The following is a 16,126-nucleotide window of genomic DNA, read 5'->3' as shown; positions in this document are numbered from 1 at the left end:
AATAGAAACTCAATATATTATTATATCTGAACCACATACATTTAAAAAATGTTGTGATAAATCATAAAAATAGCACAATGTGGCATGTTTCATAACAAATAAAACACACAATTACGCAATATGTTTACAAAATCTTTTAATTATATTTGAATAAAGGGTGATGTCGATTCTCAAAAATTTTCATTTAACTCATTTAATGAACTTAAAATTTTAAGGCAACCAGTTACCTTACTTTTTAAATATGTTTTTACAGTCTGGCAATAGATGGGACCAAGCCCAAATATGTGTGAAATCATTTCACATTTCACTGAAGTGTTTAAAATCAATTTCACCCTCCTCCAAATATCAGCCTTTTTGAATTTTTTTTTTTTTTTTTTTTTTTTTTTGTGGAAAAGGCGGTTGGGTACTCTTTCCGGTTACAGCAAGTTGATTGTGATATCCCTCCCCTGTGAAAAACAGTTCTACCTTAATGGTGATAATAAAAAATCGGGACTGTGTCAAGTAGACATTGTTTTGAATAAATTTTAAAACTTTTATAACATGGTACTGAGGGTTTTTTTTTTTATTGATCAAACATGCTCGGAATACAAGTTTCTCCAGTTCTGTGGCGGACGGATATGTGACTGCAGTCCGCAGCAAGCTCCGCTGTCCGCACCTGGAACTTAGGCTGTTTCGCACTTTCCTGTGTTGCACTTGCCGTCCCCATCAAGGAGTTTGTAAGTATTTTTGTAATATTGGTAATACTAATAGTGAGTGATTCCCGAAATTTTATCATAAAGTATTTTTCGTTAGTCCCAGTTGGTCCATCTAAGCAAAGTCCCTTTAAGACAAGTCATTTCACTCGGCGGCCATCTTTGAAACGCCTCTCGGGCATCCTGGGCATCATGCAGCTCCTATCTCTTTGAATGGGGAAACATCAAATTCTCCAAAGCTGTCGATTAAATTTCATATTTGAAATCACCAATGAAATCTGACAACAACTGTCTCATAATTTTTTTTCCAAATGCTCAAATCATGACAAAAAAAACAAACAAACAAACAAAAAAAACAGTATTTAGGCTGGCTCAAGCTAATGCACATGCGCAGACCTAAATGTGCGTCTCTCGTGCCTCATCTGACTGTTTCTATAGAAACCGGTGCTTCTATCGGCCGCTGCAGTGACGCGATGACTTTACAGGTCGGTGATTGGCTCTTATTTTGAAGGCGGGACTTATTCCCCCATATTGAGCGTTACACGTTCTCCCATTCAAAACAATAGGAGTGACATGTCTTGTGTTATTCTATAGTCTTTGATCTAAGTCATCATTCAAATGTTTTTTCCTCCAAGTTGACATTCTGCAGAGGTCCGGCGGCGCCGGCGGGAGAGAGCAGCTCTGCAGACAGATGCTGAGAGGAGCTGCAGTAAGTCGGCTGTCAAGGCTGTTTTATTCAAAAACATCGGATGAAGTGATTATTTTCTCTTTAATGCTGACGGTGCTGAGTAATTAGTCATAACAACAACAAAAGATGATAACTGATGATTTTTTTCTGTGAGTCCGCTATTTTAGCGATTATGTTACCTAGCGTGTTTGCTAGCTTGTTTACCATAGCTTGTTGGATACTCAGTCACCCACAACAACAACAACTAACATTGTGATAAGCATATGTGAACTGTAATAAGGCTAATAGATTTACTGTTGTGTGTTGGGTTATGCTCAGTGTGTATTCATCGTATTTTGGTGACTTGGTTGTAAACAACTTAAAAAAAAAAAAAAGATTATATATATATATATATATATATATATATATATATATATATATATATATATATATATATTATATAAAAATATATAAAGATTTTGAAGAAGAATATTTTGGCCAATTTAGTCAGTTTTTTCATTGAACCAAAGAGAAACAATGAGCATAATGGCAGTCTCCATGCTACACTAATAATAGTAGGTTTTCTTCTGTGTAATATAACATATATCCTTTATAAGTAAAATTTTGGCTGTATTATTTGCGTCCCCTTCAAAAATTGCTCTTAAGAAATTTTATGTTTATTGTCCCCCCCTACTGTCAGATGAAATTTATGCCCCTGGTTAGCTGTCTGAACACCAGAGACAAACGGTTTTATCACCCGTTAAAGACAAAAAAGTCATCGAATTTTAGCTAAAAGTGTCAGACTCACGTTAGCTGCTTGTATAGCATCCACGCTAACATGGTTCAAAGACCAAAATCAGGCTATGTTGTCGTATAAAATTAAATGAAGTAACTGAAATGTGACCTATGCTAATTAATTCCTCCCCTCCTTTCTCTCTTCTCTCTTTTATCTTTTATCAGAATCCCTCATTCATCAGAGCAGCTACCAAGAGAAGTGAGTATCCGTCCTCTGCCTCCTTTGTCTCAATGTTATTTCAACACAAAGTCTCCAAAGTACTTACATACATATGCAACTGATCTCAGCTGGTATTCTGTCTATAATGGAGAGGAAATTTATAAGTGACCCCAGACTTTTGACTGGGACCTTGAATTTCACCTTGGGGATCAATAAAGTATCTATCATGTGATTGCAATAGACATACAATATATATATAAAAAAAATATATATATATATGAATTGATTTTTTTGAATTTTATGAATCGATTTTGAATCTGTAGAGCTTAAATCGTGATTTGAGTATGAATCAATTCTTTTTCGCACACCCCGTGTGTATGTGTGTATGTATATATATGTATGTGTATATATATATATATATATATATATATATATAATATAGTAGACACACGTACGTGTATACATAGCTGCTTTAACAAAACAACACAAAACCAAAGATATCTGCCCTTTATCGGCAGATAGTGCTAATTGATGATCAACAATTGGTATCTGCATATAAAAACAGGACAAGGCACATCTCTAGTGTGTGTATGTGCACGCAAAATATTTAATATTACTGGATTTTGTTTTGAGACTTTCAACTTTTTTATGGTTACAGATGGCTTATTTAAGAATGTGGAGAAAACGTAAAGCAGATATCAATGAACTTCTCCAGTCTGAAAACGACAATGCGGTGACAATCAACAACGCAGTGACGACAAATGACAGAGAGGAAACAACCAATGATGATGGTGGAAGCAATACTGATGACCACAGCACCATTGTGACCACTGATGGTTCAGACTTTGACACCGACATCGGAATGTGTGACTCAGATGTGGAGATTTTGAATCCCGAACCAGAGGCCCAAGTTAGAAACCTAGGCAATGACTTGCGAGAGTGGAGTACAAGACACCAAATTACTAATAGGTCCCTAAATGAATTATTGCAAATGCTAAGGGATCATGGACATGTACTCCCCAAAGATTCACGCACATTACTAGCCACTCCTCGAGTCATTGACAGCCATTCAAAATGCAATGGACAGTATGTATACAATGGCTTGGAGGGGGTCATTTCCCGTATACTGTGTCAAAATGATGCTTTCAGTACGGTCAGTTTGGATGTCAACATTGATGGACTACCAATCTTTAAAAGTAGCAAAATCCAGTTCTGGCCAATACTGGTGAAATTTAACAATTTCAATCCATTTATTGTGGCATTATACTGTGGGGAAAGCAAGCCTGAGCCCCTTGATGAGTATCTCCATGACTTTTTGGAGGAGTTCAATAATCTCCAACAGAATGGCCTGGTGATTCGTGACAAAATTTCTTCTTTACACGGGACCCATAGTACTCAAAAATACTGTCTCCTCACAGCTGTATGCTCATTTTGTGACATTGACCGTGGCAGTATCCATCATGCTGGACTCAGATGACGGGACAAGAGCTGCCTATTTGGATTTTTCTTCTGAACTGATGAGGCACTTTGTGTCTAGCTGCCCTGCACTCTATGGAAAAACATTTGCTGTGTACAATGTGCATGCCCTGTTACACATCCATGAAGATGTCTCTCGTTTCAGATGCTCTTTAAATGACATATGTTGCTTTCCATATGAGAATTATTTGCAGCAGATCAAAAGATTGGTCAGGACTGGCCAAAATCCATTAGCGCAGGTGTCCAAACGACTGGTCGAAATCGAACATGCCCAGGGGAATTCCAGTGCACAGTGTAAGGCGAAGCCCAAAATGTACATTTCAACATAAAGGAGAGACGGCTGCTTCCTTTTGAAAGATGAGAGGTTTGCTTTTGTTCAAGAGAGGAGGGGAGATGTTACGGTTGTTTGCGATGTGATAAAACAGAGACACACTGTCGACCTGTTTGACAAACCATGTCTGTCAAAGCTCTTGAACATTGCTTACACAGGGAATAGCCGTAGATTCAAAAGAAAAGAACTCAAGGAAGAAGACCACAGTCGAAAAGTAGCCTGTCTACCTTACAACAATGGCTCTGTCATGATTCCTCTGCGGCATGGCATTGAACATTCATGTTGAAGATTGGCAAGTCAAAAAGTATGTTGGAAATATACTGGTGTGTGTGTGTGTATAAAAACATTCATTTTTTAATATATTCATTTTTGTTGCAGGTTATGCTTTTTGTCAGAGCCGTTTGGAATGAAAATGGGAAGGAAATGGAGGGGACCATCCCTGATGCCTGAGTTAAAGTAGCTGAGAAAACCCTTCGGTGGCCAAAGACAAGGGCAAAATATTGTTTTGAAAACCATGTGGCCCCTAAGGACGACTGGGATACGTTCCCATTGTTGAAAGTGAAATTTACCGCAGGTAACCTCTTATATTTTGATACAACGGTAAAACAAATGTGAGAAGTTATGTGGACAAGACATTGATATAAGCTTTGATGACATGCATGCTGTCTTTGCAGAAAGTCTCCATGAGTGTGAGGAATATGATCAAACCAGCCATGCTGAACAAAGATGAAGACGAAGAGGTTATAGTGCGAAAGAGGATGAAAAAAACTAAAACTTCTGAAGATTATGTTGAAGGTATGTCCCTATCATTGGCTGAATAGTGAAAACATGCATACTCGCGTTACAATTGGAACGTGTTTTAATATTCAAAGGATCTGACCTGTCTGAGGCGACTGCTGAGGGGGAGGATAAAGAAGAGAGGAAAGGAGGTACAGAAATGCTTCTTGTGGCATTAATTGAATGTGTATTGAAACGTTGCCTGCGCTCAGTACAAAATCAAGTAAACTGTATATTAATTTTTTTAATACCCCTTATTTACTGATCAGATGCCAGTCCCGAAATTCCAGTCTTTCCCACCCCACCAATCAAAATGTCAAAGAATGGTGAGTTGTTGCTAAGTTGACCATGCACATTTTAACCAGATTTAAATTTTAAGTTAAGTATTTGTAATTTTATTAAACTTTGTCTGTCTTTGTTGTCATTGGGTTGCGTCAGATCAAATAGTGGCGAGTAGAGCTGTCAATCTTCCAATTTAATACCATTCAAATTTCATTTTTCTTTTAATATTCGAATATTTAATGCTCAAATGCAGCCCGTACTTTACTATTGTGCATTGTCAACCTTGTACTGAAACATTATCTAACAAGTGTATTGAAGCGCCTCTCTTGTAAAGGCTAACGGTGCTCGGTTAGCACAATTACAGCATGTTCGAAAGCACAGCCGAAACGATTTCATAAACTAACAATAGCGTTAGCCACAATGCCAATGGCTGCTGTGGACAAAATTCAACGATCACTAAATAAGAGACAAACCTTTTCCAGTTGTCTTTATAAAGATTTATTTTCTTGCAAGAAAAGAGTCAACAGTCAAACAGTGAGTGGCTGCAGACTGGCCGCCAACCATAACAATCCTTTGGTTTTTATACCTACCTCTTACTCGAGGCTAACGCCACTCTTCTCCTGTAATCACTACTGTGATCACACGATATTAGTAAAATATCTAATTGAAATTACTTTGACTGACATTGCAGTTGTGATATGATATTGGAGGGAATGATGTTTTTTTTTTTTTTTTTTTTTTTGCTAGAATCTGTACCAAACAAAAGATTTTTTCTTTAGTCTGGATTTGTAGGCCGGGATGTCTCTGCAGCACCACAATACTTTATTTTAGAATGGTATGACATTTTGCCTTTAACAAAAATTGCGCCCCCGCTGCGATTTGGATATTGCACTAGTTCATATTTCGATTTGGATAAAATTGTGATTAATTGCGCAGCCCTACCTACTACTGATCATGACTGACTGACATTTCCGATTTGGTTTGTTTAGGTTCACCCAGGTCTGTGGGCCAGGAAAAGTTAACTAGTCGTGAGTATATTCTTTCATTGCTGAATATTGCAGGCAGGTCACTAGGACTATTGTTCATGACTGACTGATGTTTGTGACTGATGTTTCTGCTCTCCGTTGCTTAGGTACACCCAAGTCTGTGGGTCGCAACAGGTCAAGTAGTGGTGAGTTTACGTTTTCATTTTTAGATTTTTTTTCACATTTATTTGTATAGCGCTTTTCACGATACATATCGTTTCAAAGCAGCTTTACAGAGAATGCATGTCAACATTACAATTTGGAGACTGCAGTTAGCTAATAATGTAATAATTTAGGCGATTAATATACAATTACTGTTTGCAATTTAATTGAAGGTAGAAGCAAAGAGCTCCTGGAAAAATAAATTACATATTAACAATAATTAGGATATATAGAAATTTGCGAATGTGCGTGTTGATCCAGATGTTGCATCTTCTGAAGTCATCGCAGGAGTTGGCGCCATCTCTTCCAAAGTTTTAGTCATCTGAGGTCTTCTTAAGAGGCTGGATCCAAACTGAAACTGATGTACTCTCTAGTCCCGAGGTAAAACAGAAAAACAAATGGAGAATAATTAGCGTAGCTGCTGTTCATAACATTAAGCAAAGATAGTCATGTGCAATTGATCTGATATGAGATGGATTATGTGAACGCTTGGCTAAAGAGATGTGTCTTTAATCTAGATTTAAACTGGGTGAGCGAGTCTGAGTCCCGAACATTATCAGGAAGGCAATTCCAGAGTTTAGGAGCCAAATGTGAAAACGCTCTCCCTCCTTTAGTGGACTTAGCTATCCTAGGTACAACCAGAAGTCCAGAGTTTTGTGATCTTAAAGAGCGTGAAGGATTGTAGGGCGATAAAAGATCGGTTAAGTACACAGGAGCTAAACCATTTAGAGCCTTATAGGTCATTAGCAGTACTTTATAATCGATACGGAACTTAATAGGTAACCAGTGAAGAGATGATAAAATTGGTGTTATATGATCATATTTTCTTGACCTGGTAAGAACTCTAGCAGCTGCATTTTGTACCAATTGTAGCTTGTTTATTGAGGAAGCAGGACAACCAGCTAGTAATGCATTACAGTAATCTAGTCTAGACGTCATGAAAGCATGAACTAACTTTTCTGCATCTGAAACAGATAACATATTCCGTATCTTAGCAATGTTTCTGAGGTGGAAGAAGGCTGTTTTTGTAACATATGAAATATGATTTTCAAAGGACAAGTTGCTGTCTAATATAACACCCAGGTCTTTAACTGTCGAGGATGGAGTAACAGTACATCCTTCTAAATGCAGATTGTAGTCTGAGAGATTCTGTGTACAGGTTTTTGGCCCAATAAGTAATACTTCAGTCTTATCTGAATTTAATAGAAGAAAATTACTAGTCATCCAATGTTTTACTTCTTTAACACACTCTGTCAGATTGGATAATTTAGATTATCAAATCAACATGCAGATCAGTGACACTTTTGATCATGATTGACTGATGTTTCTGCTCTCCATGGCTTAGGTACATCCAGGACTGTGGGCCGCGCCAGTTCAACTAGTGGTGAGTTTAACTTTTCATTTTTAGAATATCAAATCAGCATGCAGATCAGTAGCACTATTGATCATGAAAAACTGATGTTTCAGTATTGGGTTGCACAGGTTCGTCAAGGTCCAGGTCCAGGTCCGTGGACCGGGACAGTTCAAGTAGTTGTAAGTATAGCCAGTCGCAGTTGGCTTGTCTTATTGCATATCAAATCAGCATAGGTCATCAGCACTATTGATAATGGCTAAATCTGGGCTGCACAGGTTCCTCCAGGTCTGTGAGCCGGGACAGTTCAAGTAGTCGTGAGTATTGCCAGTTACATTTGGCTTCTCTTATTGAATGTCAAATTAGCATGAAAAATACTATTGCTACTGGACTGACTAATGTTGGTGGTTTGGGTTTATCAGGTGTACCCAGGTCTCAGGCTGTGGAGAGCAGGTCCATAGATGGTGAATGGCATTGGTTGTATCACTCAATGAGGCACATTGTACATATGTTCTAAATATATTGATCGCTTCACACACTTTTTTTTTTCTTTCCTGCTTAGGTCTTTCACATGCAAGGTCCATTTCCAATAGGGATGTGCCAACCACATTCCCGCTGTCAGAAGCAAGTAAGTTCAATAATATTTTCATGTGACACCCAGACTAATAACTTGTGTATTATAACATTGCATTCCCTTTGTAACTGTTTGGTAAATCAGACTTCAGGTTTTCATCTTGTTGCTTTGGCATTTATGACACTTAGTTTAGAACCATCTCTTAATAATTTTTTTTTTTTTTTTAATGAAAAACGGTTAAGGTTTCCCTGTTGAATAAAGTGTTAACTAACTAATTGAATAGTTATTAATTTTTCTGGGATTGCTAGAGAGCAAGTCAAGTCACCTTTATTTATATAGCGCCTTTTACAATGCAGATTGTTACAAAGCAGCTTCACAGTGTTAAACAGGACAATAATGCAACAGAATTTGATCAGGCTGTACAGCTGCTCTGGAGAAAACAGTGATGCCATCAGCTCAATTATCATACAGTGACAATGCGGACAGATCAGTAATATAGTTGAAAATTAAGTGCCCCCGACTGAGCAAGCCAAGCACTCTTTCACTGAAAGGCTGAAATGCTTGCTTTTATCAGAGAACCATGATTATAGTGAGTAATTAATTTTTTCTTAATTTCTCATTATTGCCAGAGTTCCAGAAAATCGTACTTACAAAGCTGGTGACTCTCACTGATGAAGTCAGAAAACTGCAGAGGAGCGGACCTCAATCTGGAATTGAAATAAAGAAGATGGACACCTTGGAAGAGTTCCAGAGGGCGGAGGCTTCTCTTCTGAAACCACACAAATTTGAAACCTTGGTAAGATGTTTTCAACCTCTAATGCCAAATGGGGTTATGTGGAACGCTGAGTGTTTGAACCGGAAAACAGGTCTAATCATTTCCGCTTTTCACTTCAGTACACATCTGCAGCGGTAGGTGATCTCTTAGGTAACTGCTAAGTTTCGCTTATTATAATAAAATTCTTATTTCTGATCAAACTTTAGTCTATTTCTTTTAATTAAAATGTTGGATTGTTAAAATATCAGGAACGGTAACATCCGAGCAGCAGTTTTTGTTGTGTGCCGAGCTGCGAGTATTTTTAAAACACTAAGAAGGCTGGAAACAACATGAAACTTTGCTCCAATTATCACCAGGGGCTCTACACATGAACTCCAGCATTGAGAACATTGTTTGTGTACACAGTTTACTAAAAGGTTTTAGACAACTCCCTTTAGCAATTAGAATAATCATGTATTTTATTAATACTGTAAATAATAGTGACAAACTAATAACTGATTTTCCAACATTTTCTTTTTCATTTTGGTTTGTCTTAAGGGATAAGGCGATCTTTTGGGCAAATCTGCATTTTTATATTTTACCTACTGATACAATTTGTTGGAAAATATGTGATATTAAACAAAGCTTTCAATTTTCTCAAGACTAGACCAGATGCATATAATTGTTAAAATTGACAGTTTTTCAGGGCAGCAAACAACTTTGTTTTTTTCTATCCATACAATGTTATCACCTTTTTACCCTTAATATTTTTGCATGTTTTTTTTTTTTTTTTAATTATAGGTTTGTCAGCTGGCAAGAGTGGGGGGGAGAGATGTTAAGGACTGTACGCACAAAGTGATGGACAGGTATTTATGTACACATTTACTTAACAGACATAGGTCTTTAGACATTTGACCAGAACAATTGATCATGTTAGTTGAGCTCTGCTTTGGTTTTCTTGTGTCCCCAATTTGTTTTCATTTGGTGGTTGACAGAGTTTAGTTGATGGTTTAAGTAAGGAGCAGGACTACGCTTGGCGATATGGATAAAAAAAATCATATCTTGGTGTTTTTTGGCTCAATGGTGATAAAAGATAAAACTGTATATCGTTTTTTTTATGAAAATGGATAAATATGTAGTTGTAAGTCAAAGCCACGTGTGAGATATCATACGCACTATGAAATCCCGATATGGATTTTTTTTTTAAACGATGCCGATTTAAAGGGACTCAGAAATGCAGATTACCGATTAATCGGCCGATCTTTACTTTATTCATAAAGAAGTGTGTAAATGTTGTTCATATGCAGGATGCACAATTAATGCATAAAAGGGCTGTACTCTGTTTTTAAACCATAATAATAGCCATTTATTTTGTACAGGTTGACAACAAGGCGCTGGCCTTTAGGTTTACATTCCCCTCGCTATTTTCTTGATATCAAGTCAACCCCAAAACACTTTAAACTTTAAAACAAACTTATTTATTTCAAAATACAAGTAAATACTACATAAGCAATAGATCAAAACACCATTCTTGTACGTTGGTAATTGTGAAAAAGCTAGTCGCCTCGTGTGGTGTAGAGATTAATGACAATAAAGTTGTTAGCAAAGTGTGCTAAATTATCAAAGAGTCCTAACTTTAGTTCTTACAGACATCTAGAAATCTACTAGGCACAATTACACGCATTTATAGGATTGAAGAAGGAAACGTAATGTTTAACAGTTTATTTCTCATTCACTGTATAACTTGCCATCAACCAAACCTAAATCATCTGCGTAGCAAGTTAGCAACAGAGCATCACCGTGTTCTCACTGACAGATCTCTGCCAGATAGTCAGATCAGTCGTTTTCAGGCGATTTGATGAAGGTAAAAATAGCATGGCTGTGCATAATGCAGGTTTTTTTTTTTTTTTTGTCATTGATTTTGAAGAGACAATTCAACTTATTGGAGAAATGCAATCTGCGGTCACCATGCATGGACAATCATGTTACGTGTGTGTGTGTGTGTGTGTGTGTGTGTGTGTGTGTATAGGTGGGTGGGTGTGTGTATATGTGTGCGTGTTTTTGTGACATCAGGACACAAATGTGTATAATGACATGGGTATGACATTGGTTTTACAAAAAGAGGGTGACTTATGAGGACATTACTCCATGTCCCCACTTTTCAAAAGGCTTATAAATCACAGAATGAGTTTTTGTGAGAAAGTAAAAATGTGCACAGTTTCCTGTGATGGGTAGGTTTAGGGGTAGGGGTAGTGTAGGGGGATAGAAAATACAGTTTGTACAGTATAAAAACCATTACGCCTATGGAATGTCCCCACAATTCACAAAAACGAACGTGTGTGTGTGTGTGTGTAATAATTACATATTATTTTTGTCTTGGATTGGATTAGGCTCTTCACCAATCAACTAATGACCCGATTCAACATGAAGGGGAAGAGCAAAAAAGACAAAATACGATTTGAAGACGAGACATTGTTTTCAGCAATAAAAGGTTAGCTTCATATTATGGTCATTAAAAAAAAAAAAAAAATATATATATATATATATATATATATATTGTATATATGTGTGTATATGTATGTGTGTGTGTATATGAGTGTGGAATGCTTAATATCAGGCTTGATGTAGTTTTACTTGATTTGTGATTTAATAACCATTTCATTTAATTGATTCGAGTACTTGATTTTCTACTATGTATACCATCTCTGCTGCAAGCTAAACCACAACAGTGGCGTTTGTATTTATTTATTTTACATGTGGATTTTTTTGCTTTGATTGTAGCTGCTGTCATGAAATGGGACGCCGCTGCAACAGAGACCCAAATAAAGTCTGCTGCAGCCGATCACCTGAAACATGCCCCTGGGAGACTCGGGGGTGGTGGCTATTAATCTTGACTTTAGGAGCCACATTTTGTTAATTGTTATGTTATACTGTTTTAACAACATTTTATAGATTCTTTAACTGTGTTAATTTATAATTTACTGTTCTGGCTTTTAAGATTTATTGTGTTATTGTGTTAATTTATAATTTACTGTTCTGGCTGTGAAGTTTTGGTCCAGCAGAACAAAATGGTAATAAAAATGTAGTTTGAGAATTTTAATAGTTGATTTCTTGGAGTGGTCAGTTTACAGAAAAATGGTGAGCAGTTTATTGCCATTATATTGATAAGATATAAAAATGCAGTATATACAGTACACAGTTATTCAATTAAATATTCAATATTATCAGTATTCTTTAAAATCTTCTTTAGGTCTATGGTCTGAAGTTTCATGACACGACAACCATTAACAATGATTAACTGGGTTTTTCTCAGTGAGAACTGCCACTGTTTTGAAGTAAACATTTTTTACAGTTGGATCCATGCAAATATGCACAGTTGGGAGTTCAATGGGTCTTTAACAGTCGTTGACATTTCTACTACAGAAAACGCGTCTAATACAACTTTTAGTCTGGCTGCCTTTAGATGTCAATTACGTCTTTTAGACGTGTTCTAGACGACTTTTTGCTCGCCGGGTTGGGTCCGTGTAACGCTTCACAATTCAGTTTTCAGACCATACAATGTGAAAAGGGTCGTCCTCTGTGTTCAGTCTTTTAAACTACTCCTCACCACGCAGTGTAAATAAAGCAGTTACATCAATGAGATGATATAGTCCGCGGCCACACCCCCGTGCTAATGGTACAGCCCACGCGCAAATTACCAGACAAAAAAAATGGAAAAATGGAAAATCGGTTAGATTTCATTTATTCAAATGATTGTTTCTAAAGTCATAATTTAGCATAATTATCTATTAAAGAAGTACACGAAAAACAAGAAAAATGAATGTCTGGTTTCAATTTTCCATTTTTGCATTTGCATTGTATGGTCTGAAAACTGAATTGTGAAGCGTTACACGGACCCAACTTGGATTTGTGTGTGTATTTCTGAGACAATCCTGGCACCAGACTCCTCCCACACGGGTCATTCGTACTCTTTAGCCAATCAGACTGAAGCTTATCAATCGACCAATCATTATCACGTGAGGGCGTGCCTACCTGGGTGTTACATCATCAGCTGTCGACCAGTTTAAATCACTCAGAGAGGTGCAGTTTGATCGGTTCATCTGTGTTTACTGAAGTAAACGAAGTTAGAGATCAGTTGAAGCTATAGTTTAACAACTTGTTTAGTCCGAGTGTGAACATAAACATTTGTTTTAGGTATTTATGGATTCTTATGTTTACTGCATAAAGAATTATTCATAAGCATATCATACAACGTTAGGATTTTAGATTAATAAACTCCATAGAAAGCATAACAACGGTTTGAATGATGAGAGATGTTGTATATAAATAGACGATTATGAAAATAATGTTTATTTATTTATTGAGGATAGGAAAGAGCAATCACAACTAGGGGTGTGCGATAAATATCATCTGCTATAATACAGTAATTGTTGTTTTGACAATGTGTGATCTGATCGAGTATATCCCTCACACACACACCCAGAGTGCTGTGCGCGTGTACACTGATGTAGTCTTGTAGATAGGCTAGGATTTATAATGCACGCTTTCGCTGCAAGATTTAGTCTATATTTATATAATTTTAATATAGTTAATAAGTAGGCCTATCACACGAAGAGTGCAGTTTTTCTCTAGATCCAGATATCGGCATGATAATAAATGTGACACTGATTTTATACAATTTTAATAAACAAGTTAATATTAAGTGACTTGTATTTTAGATACCATATTGCCTGTTTTTGCTTTATTTCACCAACGAAAATAGTTCAAAACAAAGCCACAGCACTGTAATTGCGTCTCTGAGCAACACACAGTGGTTACAGCTTACTGAACCAATCAAATGGACGAATCAGTGATTCAGTGACTAAGATAGATTATTATAGTCAAATGCTTCAGTCCTGAATGAATCAGCCGTTTGAATTTCAATGACTCATTCATTAACGGTGACTTGCTGCCCCCTAGTGGCGACTTTGTATCTTTTCATGTTTTAAATCATTTCAAATATCAGTATTCAAAGTTTTGTTTAAAATATCAAAAGATTGTTTATGCATTTGTAACTGCAGGTTATTTATTTGTCACCTCAGAGCTGTATTAAACTGTGTAAATGATCTAAATGCCACTTCAGATGCAGCTTCTGTTTCCTCTATTGCAAAGATGAATTTTGTTGAGACTTATTTAATTTGATTAGCAACAGTCCTATTGTGTCTTATTATTATAACTGAATTTGATTAAAATTTATGAAATTGACATAAAAGGTTTTGCATGTATAATTTGGTTTAAAAATTGATTTGTTAAGGTAAAAATGCCCATAAAAGGTAAAAAATCAATTAAAACATTGAAAAAAAAAAAAACGATGTTACTGCTGTGAACTGACCATCAATCATTAAAACTCCCGAGTCAGCTGTCCACGACAGTCCCCAACCTGCCAAGGTACAGTAACACACTCAGCAAAATATCATTTAATTGTCATTATTGATTAAAATCTCAGATTGATCTAATGTTTGTGTCAATGTTACACACCCCTAGTCACAGCGGTGTGCACAGCAAGCATCATTTCCTCTTCATTTTGGACAAAATGGGACATCTGATTATCACAGCAGTTGCTTATATCTGTTAACAGTTAATAAACTATAGCTTCAACTGATCTCTAACTTCGTTTACTTCAGTAAACACAGATGAACCGATCAAACTGCACCTCTCTGAGTGATTTAAACTGGTCGACAGCTGATGATGTAACACCCAGGTAGGCACGCCCTCACGTGATAATGATTGGTCGATTGATAAGCTTCAATCTGATTGGCTAAAGAGTACGAATGACCCGTGTGGGAGGAGTCTGGTGCCAGGATTGTCTCAGAAATACACACACAAATCCAAGTTGATTGATTTTTTATGAATATATAATTTTATTACATGAACTGCTTTTTGTGAATGTATACTTTTTTTTTTCGCGCACATGAATTGTTTTTTGTGCACGTGAAATTGGCTACGCATGTGTGAATCATGTTCTTTGTGTGAATTATTATTGAGGCAAAATTCACTCCATACCGGCCCGAGCCGGGCTGGTAGGCCTCCATTTCACTTCAAGCCATGCACAACTGCAGCGACCACAAAAGAGTCAAATTAACAGCGAAAAGTTTGTCTTCATCTTCTTCATCAACGCAGAAGATATTGATTGCAACTTCCACGCCAGCAGACCAAACCATCAAGGATTTTCTCCTGAGCCTGCAGATCTGGACAGCTAAGGCATTTGCAAATATCGTTTGAACACTAAATGACAATTTAGTATTAAGATTGTGAACCCTTTTAACAAAGGTGCTGCATAGTATTGAAACTAATGGTTCATGAATCGTCAAGCAATATACTGCCATATACTCAGCCATATACTCAGCCTCACAAGTGCACAGTGCAACAGTAGGCTGCCTTTTGGTCTTCCATGAGACCAATGGACCATTTTTGTTTAAGCTAATGCAGTAACCCGTAGTGCTTCGTCTATCACTTACATCAGCTGCCCAATTCGCGTCACTGTATGCTCTCTATGGATCAAGTTCTCATTTGCACCTTTCCTGTAGCACAGTTCTTTGTCTTGGGTGCCTTTCAGATATCTTAAAACATGCTTGACAGTACTAAGTCAACTATAGAACAGTGGAATAAAGTATTGTGACAGTTTACTTACTACAAAACTTAGATCTGGTCTTGTACATGTTGCCAGGTAGATTAAGCTGCCTACTGCCTCCCTGTATTTTCTGACATCACTCATTATCTTAGCATCATCAGTATAGTCTAGTTTTTGTTTGCAGGGGGTAGCTCTGGACTTACAATTTTTCATGTCAAATCTCTCAAGTATTTTCTCAATATACCCATGTTGTGACATTTTAACACAATCAACATCTTGTACAGAATCAATGCTAAGAAAATGTGTTAACTTTCCTAAGTCCTTCATTTTAAACTTTGACATGAGCATCTCTTTCACATTTTCAAGCACATTCATATCACTGGCAGCAATAATCAAGTCATCAACCCATATGATTATGAAAACTTTCTCCGTTTCTGTTTTGTCTCTGTTTCTTTGTGTAAACACAATGA

At 36.8% G+C, this 16,126-nt stretch overlaps 2 protein-coding genes and 1 long non-coding RNA gene across 13 annotated transcripts in view; 2 read left to right on the top strand and 1 right to left on the bottom strand.

Moving 5' to 3' along the window:
• The window catches only part of LOC127524512 (GTPase IMAP family member 7-like), a 55,917-nt gene that overhangs the window by 33,819 nt on the left and 5,972 nt on the right, over positions 1-16,126 (top strand). The gene's annotated exons all lie outside the window — the stretch shown is intronic.
• LOC127524515 (uncharacterized) lies at positions 109-12,270 on the top strand. Of its 9 annotated transcripts, none has more exons than XR_007933067.1 (19): positions 1,204-1,401; positions 2,320-2,353; positions 2,973-4,425; positions 4,500-4,695; positions 4,796-4,916; positions 4,994-5,050; positions 5,168-5,224; positions 6,170-6,208; positions 6,313-6,351; positions 6,647-6,748; positions 7,713-7,751; positions 7,850-7,900; positions 7,997-8,035; positions 8,141-8,182; positions 8,281-8,346; positions 8,922-9,088; positions 9,848-9,912; positions 11,437-11,537; positions 11,828-12,270. XR_007933067.1 is itself a non-coding variant. In XM_051916063.1 (18 exons), the coding sequence occupies exons 5-18, from the start codon at positions 4,805-4,807 to the stop codon at positions 11,932-11,934; spliced, it is 990 nt and encodes a 329-aa protein (XP_051772023.1). In that variant the 5' UTR covers positions 109-716; positions 2,320-2,353; positions 2,973-4,425; positions 4,500-4,695; positions 4,796-4,804; the 3' UTR covers positions 11,935-12,270. The 9 variants fall into 9 exon arrangements, 7 of the variants coding, with proteins under 7 accessions (XP_051772023.1, XP_051772025.1, XP_051772026.1 ...); XR_007933066.1 differs by having other exon boundaries at positions 6,629-6,748; XM_051916063.1 differs by lacking the exons at positions 1,204-1,401; positions 6,647-6,748 and adding an exon at positions 109-716 and having other exon boundaries at positions 6,161-6,208.
• LOC127524526 (uncharacterized) lies at positions 6,359-14,785 on the bottom strand. Its single transcript, XR_007933074.1, has 4 exons — positions 14,564-14,785; positions 14,418-14,465; positions 8,944-9,061; positions 6,359-6,737 (listed from the first exon to the last, which is right to left on the bottom strand). It is a non-coding gene; the product is annotated as an uncharacterized LOC127524526 (long non-coding RNA).

This window comes from Ctenopharyngodon idella, chromosome 13, assembly GCF_019924925.1.
Source record: "Ctenopharyngodon idella isolate HZGC_01 chromosome 13, HZGC01, whole genome shotgun sequence".
NCBI classification, from domain to species: Eukaryota; Metazoa; Chordata; class Actinopteri; order Cypriniformes; family Xenocyprididae; genus Ctenopharyngodon; species Ctenopharyngodon idella.
This window is presented reverse-complemented; position numbering and strand designations above follow the sequence as displayed.

Bases quoted from the DNA above. Each gene is read 5' to 3' on its own strand.
- LOC127524515 (XM_051916065.1), top strand. From the start codon at position 4,805: ATGAGTGTGAGGAATATGATCAAACCAGCCATGCTGAACAAAGATGAA. The intron at 5,225-6,160 runs GTGAGTTGTTGC...TTTCCGATTTGG, and splicing joins AATCAAAATGTCAAAGAATG to TTTGTTTAGGTTCACCCAGG. The intron at 6,209-6,312 runs GTGAGTATATTC...TCCGTTGCTTAG, and splicing joins CCAGGAAAAGTTAACTAGTC to GTACACCCAAGTCTGTGGGT.